Genomic DNA, 17,594 nt, shown 5'->3' with positions numbered 1-17,594 from the left:
CCTGGCATTTTTAATGACCACAGAGAGTCAGGACCTCGATTTTACGTCTCATCCGAAGGACGGCACCTGTTTACAGTATAGTGTCCCCGTCACTATACTGGGGCATTAGGACCCACATGGACCGCAGGGTTAGTGCCCCCTGCTGGCCCCACTAACACCTCTTCCAGCAGCAACCTTAGTTTTTCCCAGGAGGTCTCAAATCCAGGTACTGACCAGGCTCACACCCACTTAGCTTCAGTGGGTTACCAGTTGTGAGTTGCAGGGTGATATGGCTGCTGGCCTGTTTTATTTATAATATACCAACTAAATGAATCAATTTTCTTCGGACTTCTACAACCGAAGTGATGTAAAAGCAAATATTTCCCACCCTGGGGTGCACAATCCGGCAAAATGAAAAATCACATACATAACACTCCAGTTCTCCTCCCATCCTCGGGCTCGGAGCGAGTTTGGTTCCGAAATTGTGAGCCAAATAAAAAAAATCTGTACCGAACACCGTGCGTTATAAAAACCCCCGCCCGTTTCACTCCGTCGCCGGTGACGTCAGAGTGACGTCGAGACCTCGCAGAAAGTTGACCTCACGACATGAAGGACCGTTTACGTCATACGCGCAGCAGCCTATCAGAACGCAGCGTCCATCTTCACCCTGCACACTTGCACTGAGGGCTTTTTAAAAACAATAAACGAAACAATGACGTGATAAACCCGCAAGGCAAAAACTGTCCTGCACTCACAGCGCTGGTGCGAGTCACATTATACACTACACATTGTAGTCCAATATCGCGCCGCATTTCCAGGCTTCTCCTGCACAGCGAGCAATTAAAGTAGCACCCAGCACGCAGGCGGCCAGCGGGGGCGGAGAGACCCAGCAGCTCCCTCCTCAGCCCGGACAGCCCGTCCAACATGGCCGACGCGTCGCCGCGCACACACGCCAGCCTGCCGTCTCCCCCGCGAAACCGGGGGCAGCCGCCTTTAAAGGAACCCCGGGTCCCCCCCTCTCCCAGACACGCACACGCCAGCGTGCCCGTGGGCTCCGGGGCTGGGGCGCTCGCCGGTCGGGATGGGGGGAGACGGGTCCCCCCGGCAGGACAATGAGCCGCGCGCTCCGACGCCACCAGAGGGAACAATACCCGCCACACAATCACAACAAACTCACCTCGCGTACGTCTGTCCTCCTTCCCCGGTGGGCGACGGAAAATTTAAAAAAAAATGAAGGAAAAAAAAATTAAAATTCTGAGGAAGCTTCGGGGATTCGCCCACCCGGTGAAAACAAATAAGCCCGATCTGGGGGCAGGCAGGCAGGCGATTTTTTTTTTTCCTCACTCCTCTCTTTTTTTTTGTCGCTCGGCGCTGGTGAGGCCAACGTCACTTCCTCCCTGCCAGCCCGCGGCTCTTATTGGAGGAGAGCGCCGCGAAAGGGGCGGGGGCGGGGTGACGTCACCGAGGCCCTGCCGAATAAAAGCCGCCCCCGAGCAGAATTTCTCGAAGTAGTTCCTTTTATTGTGGCTCGCGCGGGTCTTTTTGTGTCCATTTTGGGGGGGAATAAAATAATACGTCACATAGTAAGGTGTAAACACTTCCCTCAATTGGACTGATATAAATTTTGAGAACCTACACTTTTAAATGTCTCAATAAAAGCAACAATTTTGCTTTGGGGGGGCCCTATGCTTTCCACTAAGTGCGTCCATTTTGTGAGGTATTTTGAAAGAAATAATACATGATACACCATTTTAGTATGCGACAAAACATGAGCCAAAAAATAGACACGTAATCAGATATTACATCTATCAAGATATCACATCTTGAATACTCAACGGGGAACACAGTGGAGGTCTTGATCCACCAAATAAAATGTCCCCCTTGGCCACACACATCACACTCCGCCCTATCCAGGCGATGAATATTTATTAAATAACCATACACGAATAATATAAAATCCACAGTATTACATACCATTTTTAATTGGGTGTAAAATACAGTAAATGTAGCCACAGAAAACAAGATGGCGGCCAAACTTGGCCAAGGTGATACTTCAGAAAGGTTTCCATTTAAGAAACGACGATTATTTCCCTTTACTAAAATCGCTCAACAATAAGTGGTAGGCCTTATGAAACAAGAAAGTCTATATAACAATAAAGTCTCACAAAATCCTGTTTCTAAGGAGAGAAATATTGAGTTATATTGCCAACGTAAACGACGGAGGAGCAACGATTTTGCACAGAACAATGGTTTGGCCGACAGGAACGGCTTCATCCACAAGCAAAATGCGCGAACTGCGTCAAACGGTGTCCTTTCTATTGCAGCAATACTTTCTTAACTGTACCAACAGTTTTGTTAATCAAATACACCAGTGGTTCCTCCAAAATGTTAACATTTTTAGAGACAGGAGAGTACAAACAGATGTACCTTTGCAACAGCTGCGATCGTATGGGTCGAGTGTACGTTATTTCATCATTTATAGGACGTATTTTACTGCGTCGTCGGGGTGACAAAATAAACATTATGCTGCACACCTTCACGGGGAAATATTTAAACGGTGATTTTGAAAATCAATAAAACTGCTACGTAAAAACTGAAAGGAGAATAAGTCTACACACCAAAATGCGTTATCCAACGGCTCGCTGGTGCAGGACCACCCCAGTTGCCCCAAACCAACACGAGAGTATTTGGCATATTCTTGTCAGCGGGCATCCCAGCGAAGGCCTTCAGGAAAAAAAAAACATTGTGGTAGTTATTTTGTTTTCATTTTAGATTCGATCTTTTTGTTTTTTTATTGAGTTGTGAAAGCTTAGCAGCTGTGGGAATTGAATTGTTTTAAAACAGGCGCGATTTTGTTTTAAAAAAATCATGTATGGAATGTAAACCCATGCTTTTATATCACGTTAGCACAAACCGCCCATGTGAGTGTGCGGTCAGGCACTGTGTTAAGGGGAGGATGGCGGTCTAAGCATCATTTCTGAGCCGCGAACAGCGGTACATCGCTCAGACGGGCTCGGCGGTTCTCATTCTTATCTGACCTACATACAACGCCGTAGTTCGCCCCGATACAACTCCTGCGATCGTGAAAAATGCGAGGTTTGCAGCGCTCAAATTAATTCTTCCAATTTTCCTTTCTGGGTTCAACACAGATTATTCCAGAATGTCTGGAGGATGTCCACGTGCGTCCAAGATCTGGGTTTAACGGTGAAAAAGATATGTCGCTGAACTAGAGAATAAATTACCTCTGTCATAACGTGTTAATTTTGGCATACCTGGCCGTGTTTTAAACCCTTTAAAATAAGAACTCTCGTTCTATTTTTTAAATTGATTATTTGGGGCCTGCTTAGGTATTTATTTTTTGTGGCTGTTCTCTGCGCAAACACCCACATTCGAGACAAAACCCCCCTAAGAAGTGGCTCTGGCTGCCCCAGTCACCGCGCAGAGCAGAGCTGCACTGTTGGCAGTAATCGGTCTTAACAGAGGATTCAGAGAGCCGGGGCAAATAACGCAACGAGTGTTCCTGCGCTCGAATTAGTCATTAATCTACTATGGAAGCCTCTAATCAGGTCTGATTTAGCTCGCTTAGGACTATTCATAGCCGCGCTGCTCGGAGAGCTCAGAAACGGGTCGTGTTCTCAAGGCCGACGGAAACCCAGGGGGCAATTTCCTTCCACAGACCCCCTCTTTCTCCTTATCCCCCCTCACCCCAGCTGGTGCCAGGTACCCCGAGGGAGCGACGCCCCCTTCTTCTTGGGAGACATGTGGGACCAGGGGCAGTGGTTCAGTCTACTGACCAGGTGCGGGGCGGTGACCGTCGTGACTGCGATCAGTAAGTCCCCCGTCTGACCGGCTGCTGTTTACACGCAGGATGGCTCGTCTCGAACCTCGCGTCCCGGGGCGTAAATATCACAAGGATTTGCTTCTGGGGGGTACGAAATCAACGTGATTTTCATTCGTTCTTTGATCAATAAATCATGAAGGAATACTGGTTTTACGCGCTAGAGGCAGCTGAAAAGGTCGGCTTTAGTGCACAGGCCTTTTAATTTGAAAAAAAAATCTTAGTGATGTACAGTAGCACACCATACTCTGGTAGTAACTTCTATTCTAAAATGGGTCATCCGAAAGTTTGTAGGCCGGCCCCGTTTTAAAGACTCGCTTGTGCGTGCCCTGTCCGTGCTCCTGTAGCGTTTCCAGTCGTCATCATCATATTTAGTCGTCATCTTCAAGTTTCACCTCCAGAAGAAAAGGCATCTGCAGGGCACAGTGCAAAGGTCACCTAATAGAGGGGATCCCAGTCCTAATCCTGAGGTCCCCACACTGGCTGACACTGGCTCTTCAGTTCAATAAATCCCGAACTAAGCCAACAGGTTGCCTGTTGAGAATCTTTGCCGCACTCTGTGGTACTGAAAGGATATTTCAAGATACTTGGAACACAGCCTAGATATATAGGAATTGAAAACAGTTAAAATGCAATTTAAGGGTTCAAAATAATTCTGTTTTGGGGGTCTACTAAGGGTTAAATTATTAACATTACTCAAGCTAAATTATTTAACTTAAGGGGAACAGAAACCAGTAGGTTTGGGGGTCTCCAGGACCCCAGAACCAGTCCTGGAACACCTGATATAGGTGGATTCCCATTATACTTGGGAGTATGTGTGTATGCGTTGGGAGATACACACAAATATGTCCGTGAACTATTTTAAAAGGGTGTTTTATATAAAGGAGAAGCCCTGAGTCATTGTCTAAGGACCTGGCTCACCCGAGTTTTTCTATACCAGGTTTCTGAGGCATCAGTCTCTCCTAGACGGAATTCCAAAATAATAATTCCTAACGGACCAGTGCTTCTCAAGCAGGGTCTGGGAATTCCTGCCTTTTATTCCAGCAGGGTTCCTTCTTAATTACACGTGTTCGAGCCAGAATTGAACGCTTGGCTGTTCGGAGAAAAAACGGCTCCGGTCTCTGGACAGTAAGAGAGATTGAGACGTCATCTTCCACCCCTTGGCCAGGAGCTGGGATTCAGAATTCCTCTCAGCTGTGACAGTGGTTTCAAGGGGAAGTGTAATCAGTGGTGCTAGACAGTGTGAAATTCTATAATCCGAGTGCCTGTCACAGTGTCATTCCCGTCTGCGTGGATGCGTCGCTCACTGACGAACAATGAGGTGTTCAGAAATCTTATTGGATGTGACAGCGACTATTTTACACCCAGATGAAATAGAGATTGTGTTCGCAAAGCACCCTGGTAAAAATACACATAAAGGAGCTGGTTGTTGAGCAAGCAGGAGGAGTGGCAGAGAGTCTGGATTGCAAACTGATAGGTTTGGGACCAGTCCTTGGCAGATCTGTCTCTTTGAGAGAGGGACATCATTCAGATTGCTTCAGTAAAATGCCTGTGTAAATGGCTCCAACTGGAAGAAAAATACATTAACAGTGCTGATTACTTCCAAAGCTGAGACCTTAGTACAGTATGAAAAACAAACAGCCCGTGTGATTAAGGATTTCAAAATCCCGGCCAATTAGCAGTAGATGTGGAACAAAATCCCAAAGACACAGAGATTGCAGCCAGGTCACTTGGTTAATACTCACACTCTTATGAACAGTTAATAATAATTAATAATTGCTTCCACTTACATAGCGCTTTTCTGGACACTCCACTCAAAGAGCTTTACAGGTAATGGGGATCCCCTCCACCACCACCACCAGTGTGCAGCCCCACCTGGATGCTGCGCCAGTCCGCTCCCCACACACCAGCTCTCAGTGGGGAGGAGAGCAGAGTGATGAAGCCAGTTCAGAGACGCGGATTATTAGGAGGCCATGATTGGTAAGGGCCAATGGGAAATTTGGCCAGGACGCCGGGGTTACACCCCTACTCTTTTCGAGAAACACCCTGGGATTTTTAATGACCGCAGAGGGTCAGGACCTCGGTTTTACGTCTCATCCGAAGGACGGCGCCTGTTTACAGTACAGTGTCCCCGTTACTATACTGGGGCATTAGGACCCACATGGACCGCAGGGTGAGCGCCCCCTGCTGGCCCCACTAAAAACTCTTCCAGCAGCAACCTTAGTTTTTCCCAGGAGTCTCCCATCCAGGTACTGACCAGGCTCACACCTGCTGAGCTTCAGTGGATTGCCAGTTGTGAGTTATTATTATTTAAACAATTTTATGTAGTTTAACATTGCCTTGTGTCTAAATCAACTGTAACATTAGCGTTTCTCTAAATTCTGGACACAACATTTAGGATAACAGGACCCTTAAGTGAACTCACGACCTGCTTATCTAGAGCTTTTCACCGGCTTTCATGCAGTGCTGAAGGAATTTATTTGGCTCGTTACCTTCACAAAGGTAACAGTTTCAGAGCAGAACATTTCATGAGGTGTAATTAACCCTTTTGGAAGTAAGTGGCAGTGTGTGCAAATTGAGAAGATCAAAGAGCATGAAACCAGAGCGAATCAGGGTGCCGAGAGCCTAGCAGGGGAAGCTGTGTTTGTCCAATTAAGAGACTAAGAACTCTTTCAGGATACTGGGTCCCAAGCTGAATCCGCCAGCTCATACAAAAGAAAGTTGATGCCTTATGGAAAGTTCACAGAAGAGCTACTGGAATAATTTCTGGATTCTAAAGAGTGTTTCTTCTGTTTTCATGCTGTCAACCTCCCTCCTGGTCTCAAAGAGCTACACGGGGCCTGTTCTCTTCCTACCTGAGCTCTCGACGGCTCCGTTGAGGCCATTATTGACTTAATTGGTCTCTGAATGGCTCCAGATTCCAAGTTTGCAGTCATCAGGGAATTCGAACCCCTGTAAAACCTGCGGCCCTCCAGTGGGGGAGTAGGGGGTTTTCTTGCCGTTTCGGCAGTTTGCAAGAAATGCTGTGATCAGCGAGTGGGTAACGTCGATGCAATGTTGGGAAATCCGTTGCACTGATGAGGCAGCCTAAGTCAGTGATCAGTCCAATGACACCCCTCAGGCAGCCTTTTGTAAATCGGCGGCTGTGATGGATGCAGGATGTGGTCGACGCTGGTAAAGGCCCAGGAAAGTGAAGTACAGTCATAGTAAAGCAATCATGTAATAACTTGGAAAAACACAGAGAGGGCTGGGGCAGCATGCTACAAGCTGCAGTACATTAAGCTATGTCCCAGAACTCTGGAATTCTGTCCCTAAGAATATTCAAGAGTCACCTTCCCTAAGCCCTTGCATCTTAATAATAATAATAATAATAATAATAATAGTAGTAGTAGTAGTAGCGTTTAAGCAGGAGGGTGAAATCTGGTAACCTGCCGAATCACTATCCTGATGTATCCCAGACACTTTGAATCAAGGAGGTTCTGAGGACACTTGGCCCTACAGTCATATCCCCTGCATTCCAGGTCTGGTTCTCCTCCGGAAGTGGATCTCGGGTGGTGTGTGCCGGAGCCGGGCCCGCCTGGACGGGAAGACGGTGTTGATCACAGGGGCCAACACGGGCATCGGCAAAGAGACGGCACGTGACCTGGCCCGCAGAGGTAAAGCGCCGCCGACCCCCGCCTGGCTCGGCCGGTATAGGAGCTCGTGGAAGGCCCAGGTCGAGCCCTGTGGTCCAGGCGCTTGCAGGTTCGAACCCCGGTCCCCACGGTCATGAGGCGATTCAGGATTCACCCCACAGCACTGCTGGGGTTGGGGCTTGTGGACAGGGTTCACTTGACCTTCAGTACAAACAGCAGCATCCAGGGACCTGCTGGGTACCTGCAGACTGGCGATGATGTCACTGAGAAACAGGCCTCTCCTCCAATCAGATTTAACTCACCTGCTGTATAAGGCACCATAGAGCTTGCAGCATGTCCAGAGGTGAACGGCCCTGACACTTGTGTTTGTCGGGAGGCAGTGGCTACATTCTTTCTTAATTCCCCTCTCTTCCTTCTCTGCATGTGGTACTGTAGCAATGGATACATTTTACTGTAGCCTTGTAGCTTACATGTATCTTTCACCGTTGCCAATATCAAGTTGGGCAATGCCTGAAACTATTTTTTTTTTACAAGAAAAATGTCACCTAACGGTGCAAAGTGGAAGAGTTTCAGAAACTGAAAAGGGATGAGACCAGTGAGATACAATAGCACTGAGACAGTCAAGTGATGTGTCCCGAGGCAGCAGTGGGGAGTAGCGATTAGGGCTCTGTATTCTGAAAGGCTGGGGGTTCGACTCGCAGGGCAACAAGCCGGTGTACTCTTGCACGTTCTTAACTTCACTTAAATACCAAACTGAATGAACTGCAGCCAATGTACATCGCTTTGAATTAAAGCATCAACCAGATAAAGAAAGAATAATCGTCCATCTTGTTCTTTTCCCAGACTTTGATGGGAATATCTCCTGGAAATAATTGTCTGCTAGACACCCTAAAACAGGAAGCTCAGGCCCTCTGGCTACCTCTCGGATTGTTAAATAAGTCAGGGTACTCCAGCAACTGGGGTAGAGAAGCTCATTCAGTCATGAGACCAGAGATCTACCTGCTATGCTGCACTGCCCCCTAATTTCTAAGGCAGTGTTTCACAGCTGGGACTTGAACCTGTAACCCCCCTGTCATGAGTCCAGTGACTTGCCTACTATGCTACACAGTCCCCATCAAGCAACTAGAGCTCTTAAACCTGTCTTTTCCAAATGTGAAGTAGTTAGGAAGCCTGCCAGTTTGGAATTATTCCATGCTTTTTAAAACACAAGTTGTTCTTGACAGTTTTTCTTGATTCTGGAGCAATATCGCCCCCTGGCTAAAGAGAGGCTGAAAACTTGAAAGACTTGCTCAAGCCAGGCGGGACATGTTTTTTTGGATCTTGACTGTGAGAGAGGCAGGCTTCTCTCCTGTTTCCAGGAGGGGGCGCCCACGCGCACACTCCATGTATAGCGGCCACAGTTCTCCCCCGCAGCCCTCTCCCTTCCAGGTGCCCGTGTGGTCATCGCCTGCCGGGACCTGGCCAAGGCCGAAGCCGCGGCCGCCGAGATCCGCCGGACCACGGGCAACGGGAACGTGGCCGTGCGCCACCTGGACTTGGCGTCGCTCTGCTCCGTGCGCCAGTTCGCCCGGGACTACCTGGCCAGCGAGGAGCGGCTGGACGTGCTCATCAACAACGCAGGTAAGACCTGCTGAGCGCCGGCCCCGTGCCTCCTCGACGGCGGAGACCTTAGGAGGCCATGACTGGTAAAGGCCAGGGGGGAAATTTGGCCTGGACACTGGGGTAACACCCCTACTCTTTTCAAGAAACGCCCCGGGATTGATAATGACCACAGAGAGTCAGGACCTCAGTTTTACATCTCATTCAAAGGACACCAGTACAGCTGCTGACAAAGGCTATGAACGGCCATGAGGGGCACTGTAGCAAAGCAGGTAAGTCTGTGGTCTTGTGACTGGTGGCCTGTGGGTTCAATCCCTGCTGTTGCACCCATAAGTGGGAACTCAGCCACTTTTTTCGTGGGGGGTGACCCCTGAAATGGGTTCCTTGTCCTCTCTCTGGTCCGCTGGTGGCTACAGGAAGCCAGGATGAGCTCTGTCCCAATGCACTTCTATGGCTCGGAGAGGATACTGACCTAGCAGGGGCACGCTGTGTGGGGGAGAACAGCCAGCAGTCCTTAACACTGCTAGTGGGACGGATTCAAAAGGTTCTGGGGATGAGTTAAAAAACATGCCCTAGCAGCACAGGGTGCTAGGAGGGACTGAGCTGGGGCAGGGGGCAGCAGTATGGAGGAGGAGGTTGTGGGTTCAAATCCCAGCTCTTGTACTCTTGAGCAAGTTGGTCCACTCAATTTGTCCCAGTACAATACCCAGCTGTCACTGAGGAGCAAGAAAGTGTTAAATATCTTGGCACTATTGTGGATGACAAGCTCACTTTGGAGGAAAACATGGATGTCATGTGTAAGAAGAGCCAACTGCAAGTGTTCTCCCGGAGAAAACCCTGCTCTTTTAATGTGCGTGCTACAACGATGACTTTATTCTACAGCACTTTCAGTGAACCTGTCCTCACATTTACTGCAGTGACTGGGTTTGATGAACTGAAGACACACACTAAAAACAGACAGCAGGATTGTGAAGGTAGCCAGCAAGATTGGTGCACAACAACTCCAGTTGTCAGACATTATTGTTGAGCAATTAGTGCAGTAGGCCAATATATTCACTGACTATCCTAACCACCCCTTGCACAATGAATCTGATTAATTCCATCTGGGCATTGATTTAGACTGCCTATATGCAAGAGCAATAGAACCAAGTTACTTTTTTTTCCATGGCTATTAACCTATTTAATTTGGCTGCATTCATTTAAATGAAGGATTGTAATTTTGCTGTAGGTGTAGTTTTGTTCTTCAAACATGCATCTCTTATTTGTCAATAGGTTCACGGGGTGTTAGATGAATTATGTTTTTTTACCTGCCTGTAAAGCTAATTTCCCCATCTGGGACAATAAAGGAAAGAAGGAAGCTGTGTAAATGAGTGCAAAATATCAGTCACTGACATGGGTGTCAGATGAATTAATTAGTCATCATTATAGAAGCGCAGGCCCTTGCCACAGTTCCTTTACAGAATACAGTATAAGTCTGTGTTGTGAAAGAGGGCAAGGTCAATCAAGGCCAAGATCTGACCCTCTTCAGGACCGCAAGCACAGTGAGAAAATCAAAAGCAACACGATGAGCAGATAACGACGGAGAAGGAGCAATCCCGTTAAAACTCCGGTTTGTTTAGAAGTTGTCCTGTGAAAGCTGTGGAGGGGAAGACCCAGCAGGACCCAATCTAAAAACGATGGCTGGCTCCAGTCAGCTGGAGCCTATTAACAGTGGCTTCCTCTTTCTTGGTACCTGTTTCGGCTCCTCGCAGGTGTCATGATGTGTCCCAAATGGACCACAGAAGACGGGTTCGAGATGCAGCTGGGCGTCAATCACCTGGGCCATTTCTTACTGACCAATCAGCTGTTGGGAAAGCTGAAGAGCTCCGCCCCCAGCCGGGTGGTCAATGTGTCCAGCATCGCTCACAAAGGCGGTAAGCCCATCCCTCTCCCCGCCCCTTTGCCCTTGTCTCCTAGTGCATTTACTTCCTGGTGTAATTCACAGGGTTGAGGCGCACACAAATTCTGCAGTAGCAATAGACTAAAACACAGCCTCCACTGCTATACCTGTTAGAGAAACAACACATTCCCAGCATTCCTTGCTCAAGGACATTTGACTGCCTTATCCCCAAGGCCTTCCAGGCTAATATACCTTCAAAACCATGTGGACTAAAGCCAAAATGTTCTGAAATAAACAGTGATGTCCATTTATCAGCTTCAATGACATGGCTGGGTAGCTTGTTCCACACTTTATGTAAAGTAGTGCCTCCTTAGATTAGAGGTGCCCATCTAATTCCATTTCAGATCAACAGACTGGGGCAACCGGGCAGAGGAAGGGAAAGTGAACGCAAGTAGCTTTTCCAGAAACAGAATAGAAGTCCCGCTCAGGTCAGGCGGAGAACGCACTGCCCAATCAATCCCCTTGTCAATACTCTGAAGCCGTTTCTCAGCAGTACTGGGATTGGAGATAAAAACCAGGGTGCTGATCAAGCAGCAGGAGGACCAACATCTCTGAAGCAATGCTGCACCATGACATTACAAACCGTCTGTTCATGCTGCCATCTCAGAGCAAGAGTTTGCTAGGTTGAGTCCTAAATGGCAAGTTAATGTGGAGACGAGGAACATCAAATCTGCAGCTTTCAAATCGAAATTAAAGACTTCCGTCTATCCATTTTATCCAATTCAGGGCTGTGGGGGAGCTGGGGCCTATCCCAGCAAGCAAAATGATACACCCAGGATGGGATGCTATCGCACTGAATGACACATATACTCATGGGTGTGTCTGTCTGTGTGGAGCATGCATGTTCTAATCATGTGCACATGGGGTTTTCTGCAGGTGCCAAAAGAGACGCTTGTTCACTTCTGCAACCTTCCAAAGGAAAGAAATGCCAAATCGGGTGGATAGATAATATATCATGCAATTCTGGCACCCAAGATTTCAGTTCCTGTACCGATTTTCATCTGTGGAAAGTGCTTTGTCCATGGAATGTGGTCTGCAATCAAAAATGTGTTCGTTCTAATGGATCTCAGTGCTGTGCCTGTAGTGAAAGATGGTAGAAGGTACTTCTTACTGAGACCCGAGGTGAACTTCGATTCTAGTCCCTGTAGGCAGCGGTTTTTATGTCTGTATTGTGAATGCAGGTGGCATCTCCACAGGTTCAACTGGGCTACTCTTCTCGCCCCCCGCAGGCCAGATCCACTTCGACGACATCTTCTTTGACAAGACGCCCTACAGCTCCTTGGTGAGCTACCGGCAGAGCAAACTGGCTGTGCTGCTCTTCTCCAGGGAGCTGGCTCGGAGGATGCAAGGTCAGTGTGGGCAGGAGGCCCTGCAGTGAACGGAGAGCAGGAGAGGGCCAGTGTGGGCGCGAGGCCCTGCAGAGTGCAGAATGGGGTCAGTGTGGGCACAAGGCACTGGAGAGAGAAGGATGGGATCATTATGGGCACGAGGCACTGCACAGAGAAGGATGGGGTCAGTGTGGGCACGAGGCCCTGCAGTGCCAGCAGAGAGCAGGACGGGGGGGTCAGTATTATTAAATTCTTATCAACAAAGGTACAGTTTTCTTTTCCTCCCTTGCTGGGGTTGTTTACCTCATATATCTTGACTAGCATCCATTTACGAAAGCTGAGCGAGGGAAGCTAGAAAGTTCAAACACACGTGACATTAAGAGACGTTAGTCCTGAAGCTCCCCCCTCTAGTGGGAACATGCTGGCCCTTGGACACGGATTAGAGGAGCTGGTGACAGCCACCTACTCTCCTCCATGAGAGACACGGGATCCTCTGGCCTCAGTGTCCCGTTGTGGGATTGAGGCAGTACTATCCTATCCTCCTGCGATTGCAGCAGAGCCCCGTACCCACTGATCCGCGATTTCCTGGCACCACTCTGCACGTCTTCCATAAGATGGTGTGATCACAGCGCTGTGCCATAACTTCCTCTCCCCCTGTCTGTGTTGCTCCACAGGAAGTGGGGTGACCTCCTATTCCCTTCACCCCGGGGTGATCCGCACAGAGCTGGGCCGCCACGTGCTGACGGGGTACCCCCTGCTGAAGGCGATCGTCTCGGGCCCCTCTCTGCTCCTCATGAAGACCCCCGCGGAGGGAGCCCAGACCTCCATCTACTGCGCTGTGACTGAAGGGCTAGAGAAGTACTCGGGCTGCTACTTCAGGTAGAGGAGGGTGGGCTGTGGGAGACAGGGCACGGGCCAGAGCCTCTTCCAGTTCCTCTGCTGTGCTTGGTTGCAAAATGTTGAAGCTTGTCTCCGCCCTTCAAATGTGGGGACGCTGGCCCCTTCCTTCCTCCAGAGCCAGCTCTGCACTCCCCGCAGTCGTTGGGGAGGGGGATGAAAAAAGCAAAGCTCCCCAGACAGCAGAAGCACATGTACTGCATTTGCAGAAAGTGTTTTTTTGCCCTTTGGAGCAGTTTGGGAAAATGCCCTGGCATTCTGTCACAGTGAGCAAACGAGAACAACACGACTTCCAAAACACGACTTGGAAATAACACTTTTTGTTTTTCCTTGGCTGTGGCCTCTCTTGTTAGAGAGAATCCATTAGATCGGTAGGGGTTCCCCAATTCTGGTTGTGGGGACCTCCCCCAACATCTACTGCGTTTCACTGCAGCTGAGCTCTGTAGATTAATGAATCCTAAACCGAGCCAGCAGGTTGCTTGGAGCCTCTGTATGTTTTTTTTTCCCTCCTCTGCCTAAACAGAGACTAAATTACTTCAGCTCAAGATTTAGAAGGTTGACCTTCCCCAAGACTAGGATGGGGGACACTCCACCTTCATACACACCTGATGAAGGATGAAGGCACTGCAGCCAAAATGTTTTTCTCCCCTAATTCTTTCCGCTTCACAGGGCGAAATAAACCGGTTCTTGTCCCTGTGCTGACCCAGTTTGAAGCTTGAGGAGTTTTGCTTTTAGCATGATGAACGGTGGTGGTGGTGGTGGGAGCAAATCTTGTTTCAGGATTAAAAAAAACTGGGCTCCGGCCGTGACACTGCGCCTCTTGTCTTTGCATCAGTGACTGCGCCCTCAAGCAGCCAGCTCCGGAAGGGAAGGACGACCAGGCTGCCAGACAGTTGTGGGAGCTCAGCGCCAAACTCGTGGGCCCGACGGACGACTGACCTTTGACCTCCTGCAACGCCCACCCAGGGCCTTGCAGGGGTCCCCCAGCCAGCTTACAGCTCTCGATTGCCCTGGGACACGGATGTGCTGGAACCCCAGAGTCCAACCGTCCGTTTCTCCCATTCCTCCCTGGAGGAAGTCATAGTTTTGGCAAAGTTTCTAGAAGGAGCATGCATGACAATCCGGGCAGTTCCTTATCCAGAGAGCCGTGCATTGCCTGTGTCCTTCACAATGGGGCGCTCTGCGATTGTTCTGAGAGAACTAGACCCCTGCCTTTTTTTGCAAAGCAACACATTGAAAATCTATTCTGCTCTTGCACTAAACACATTTCAGCTTCCCAGGAAGCTGTGGTCTATCCAGACCACTATCTGAACCTTGCAACTCCTGGGAAAACTTTCACGGCACATCCCTGTATTGTTCCAGCCTGGATTAACTGCAGCGCAGTCTCCAAACCCACCAGCCCAGACTGCAGCCATCCAATGCGCTCGGACTCAGACTGCAACCCGATGGGTCATAAAGCCCTGTTCAAGTTGAAGGACACAGGCTGCTCTTTAACTGGAGATGAGACAAAGAAAATAAAAGCAAGGCAAACCTTTTTAATCAGTGTAGAGATTTAAACAATTGTGCCACATCCTGTCTAGGAATACCTTTGCTGATAAGTTTAAATACACAGAACTGAGCAGCCCCTGACTGTTCATTGTACTAAATACCAGAGGAAGTGGAACATTAACAGTCAAGAGTGAAGGAAGTGTGTGATGAACTTATAGATGGGAAACAACCTTTATCAGTGTTTTTCCTATAAATCATCTGGTCTGTTATGCCAGAAATGTTTTCCCCAATTGGAAAATTGGAATGTTAAACCTGTAATTGCATTGTGCAGAATATGGAAGAGGTTGTCTAGAACCTATATGAGAAGAAAAAAAAAAAGTCCATACTTCAAAGGGTTGGGCAGATCAGTGGAGAGCATTACTGCTTTCCAGAGCCGGGGTGCTGGGTTCAAGGCCAGACCTGGGGTGCTTGCCTTCTACATGCAGTTTGTATGTTCACCCCCGTTTGCATGGTTTTTTACTCCAGGTGCTCTGGTTCCCCCCCCACCGCCCACCCAAAGGCTTTTGGGGAAAGTAGCCCTCCTGCAATGGACTGGAATCCTGTCCAGACTAGAGATGGCCTTGTGCCTGTTGCATGCTGGGATAGGCTCCAGCTCCCCCACCACAGCCCTGACCTGGATAAAGCACTCAGAATGGATAGATTGATATAAAAGGGTTCTTGATCTTGAACGCTCCAATTTAGTGATAAATCAGGTGAGACCTGTAGGACACACTTTGAAATTAAAGGGCTATACAATAAGTGCAAGGACTTATTGTTGGCAATATTGTCCCCTTAAGCACACCTATCTTCAGTTACATGATTACATGCCTCATAATACAATTCACAACTGAATGTATAGATGGAAATAGCATTACAGAGATGTGTAGAATTGCCTGTACAGATCACTGCAAGAAGGCTCCACAGTGTCTCTTTTCAGCATGAAATAAACCTTTACTTGTTCCCTGTGTTCGATATGGATGTCCATTTAGAAATCTGTGCATATTAAGGCATCTCGAAAGCAGGTGTCTACAGCCTGTCCCGCAGAGCTCTTCTCACTGGAGCAGTCGAGATCAGCCAACACCCGAGAGCAAAACCAGGCAAAAAAAAAAGAAAAGTCTCCTGTTCAATTCAACCACCCCATTGAAAAGGACTTAGTTCAACGTTTAAGACCCCCTAATCCAATAGGAAACAATTCACCAAATTTTAAAGATGCTATCCCAGTCTTTTGGATCTCTATGCTTCTATGAGAATAACTATGTAAAATCATAAACCTGAAATCATTAATATACACTAAATTAAATGTGCACAAGTCTGTAACGGGGGGAAAAAAATTACACAACTCAATTTTTGCACACACAGGCCATTAACAATTAGAGGGAACATTAACCAGTAGGTGACACTTTCCTCTGAAGGAGGATTCACACATCAATGCCCCAGTATGGTGACCGGAGACACTGTCCTGTAGGTGGTGCACCAAGTTGCTGAGTGTTCATCTCCTGAGGCACCACCTGCAAGAGCTGGGGCATTACCCTGGTGTCCCAGCCCTTTCCCCCTCTGAACTTGGGCAAGTCTGCTCTCCCAGAAGTTCCCCCTCCATTCCATTAGTGAAGTAACAGGAGAGGCCTACCTCCATTCAAGCATCCTGAGCACATGAAGTCACAACAGACAGCAAGGCTTTGTATGAGGAGAACTGTTCATCTACCAAAACCAAACAAACTACTCTAAACCAACATCACCTCCTCCCCTCCCACTCCCCGAGAGTCCCTTTATATACCACACTAGTCTAAATTAACCCCATGTGAGCATGTGGCTCTCACTCTTTCACCCAATGATCTAATTAATTACTCAATCAAGGCTCCAATGCACCACATGTGTGAACCTGTGCACAGACAACAAAGGCCTTAATGACCTCCAGTGACAGGCCAGCTGAGACTACTGTCCACCCTACAGCTGGTCACCACTGGTCAGCGCTCACTTCTCTGCTGGATCTCCTCTGCAATGGGGGTGCACGTCCGTGGTGAGTGCAGCGGGTCCCCTCCTCTGTGTAAAGGGACTTTGGAGAGCTTTGGAATCAAAAGTGATATACAGACACCAGCAGCCATTAATTAATACCACCCACCCCTCTGTTTTCTAACCACTGTACCCAATTCAGGGTCAGGGGGTGGGGGGAGAGCAAGAGCCTATGCCAACAAGCAGTGGGCACAGAGCAGGGTACACTCTGATCAGGACACCAGTCCATGGTAGGGCAGATACACACACACTCATGCCTGGGCAATTTTGCAACGAACACCCATGCAAACACAGGGAGAACATACAGACTCCCCACAGACAGGACCCCAGAGCTGAGAGGCAGCACTGCTGACCACTGCACTTCCTTGCCTGCCAGTATTCTGTTCCTTGTGGATAATTGTGGATCCTCCTGTCATGGGTTGTAAGTACTTGTATGGGCTCACTGTCACGAATTGAAAAAGATGTCATATTCATGTATGCAATTGTTATACTTATGCACTCTGATGCATGGGTATATTTACCGGCTACAGCGTCTTAGTGTTTGTATGGTATCTGATATGAATAAAATTAGAGGAGACATGTATGATGTTCTCTATGAGATGGGGAGCTGTTGAATCTGTTCAGCAGGATTCCAGGTGGACTCTGGTGGGATTGCTGCTGAGCGTTTGTTTTGTTTAGCAGACAAATTGTATATGAGGCCATTGACATTTTTTAAAATGTACAAACTGTAAAATAGGAATAAGATATGACACAATGTCACATCGTCTTCATAATAATAAACTTTATTTTACAAAGCGCCTTTAAAGGTGGTTTTTCAAAGCGCTTTACAGAATGACAACAAC

The 17,594-nt window shown here is 48.2% G+C and overlaps 1 protein-coding gene across 2 annotated transcripts; it reads left to right on the top strand.

The window, feature by feature from the left end:
- The first annotated feature begins 1,060 nt into the window (after nucleotides 1-1,060).
- Nucleotides 1,061-15,707, top strand: crdh (cone RDH). 2 transcript variants are annotated; one of them, XM_088621117.1, is made up of 8 exons: nucleotides 1,061-1,161; nucleotides 3,690-3,808; nucleotides 7,339-7,473; nucleotides 8,881-9,072; nucleotides 10,803-10,964; nucleotides 12,220-12,339; nucleotides 12,993-13,197; nucleotides 14,051-15,707. In XM_088621117.1, exons 1-8 carry the CDS (start codon nucleotides 1,061-1,063, stop codon nucleotides 14,151-14,153), a joined length of 1,137 nt encoding a protein of 378 aa, XP_088477243.1. In that variant the 3' UTR covers nucleotides 14,154-15,707. The 2 variants fall into 2 exon arrangements, with proteins under 2 accessions (XP_088477243.1, XP_088477242.1); XM_088621116.1 differs by lacking the exon at nucleotides 1,061-1,161 and adding an exon at nucleotides 2,936-3,075.
- The last annotated feature ends 1,887 nt before the right edge of the window (nucleotides 15,708-17,594 follow it).

The sequence above is a fragment of the Lepisosteus platostomus genome, chromosome 26 (genome assembly GCF_059453375.1).
Source record: "Lepisosteus platostomus isolate fLepPlt1 chromosome 26, fLepPlt1.hap1, whole genome shotgun sequence".
NCBI classification, from domain to species: Eukaryota; Metazoa; Chordata; class Actinopteri; order Semionotiformes; family Lepisosteidae; genus Lepisosteus; species Lepisosteus platostomus.
Note: the sequence above shows the minus strand (reverse complement) of the source record. Positions and strands in the feature narration are given on the sequence as shown.

Bases quoted from the DNA above. Each gene is read 5' to 3' on its own strand.
- crdh (XM_088621117.1), top strand. From the start codon at position 1,061: ATGGGGGGAGACGGGTCCCCCCGGCAGGACAATGAGCCGCGCGCTCCG. The intron at 7,474-8,880 runs GTAAAGCGCCGC...TCTCCCTTCCAG, and splicing joins ACGTGACCTGGCCCGCAGAG to GTGCCCGTGTGGTCATCGCC. The intron at 12,340-12,992 runs GTCAGTGTGGGC...GTTGCTCCACAG, and splicing joins GCTGGCTCGGAGGATGCAAG to GAAGTGGGGTGACCTCCTAT.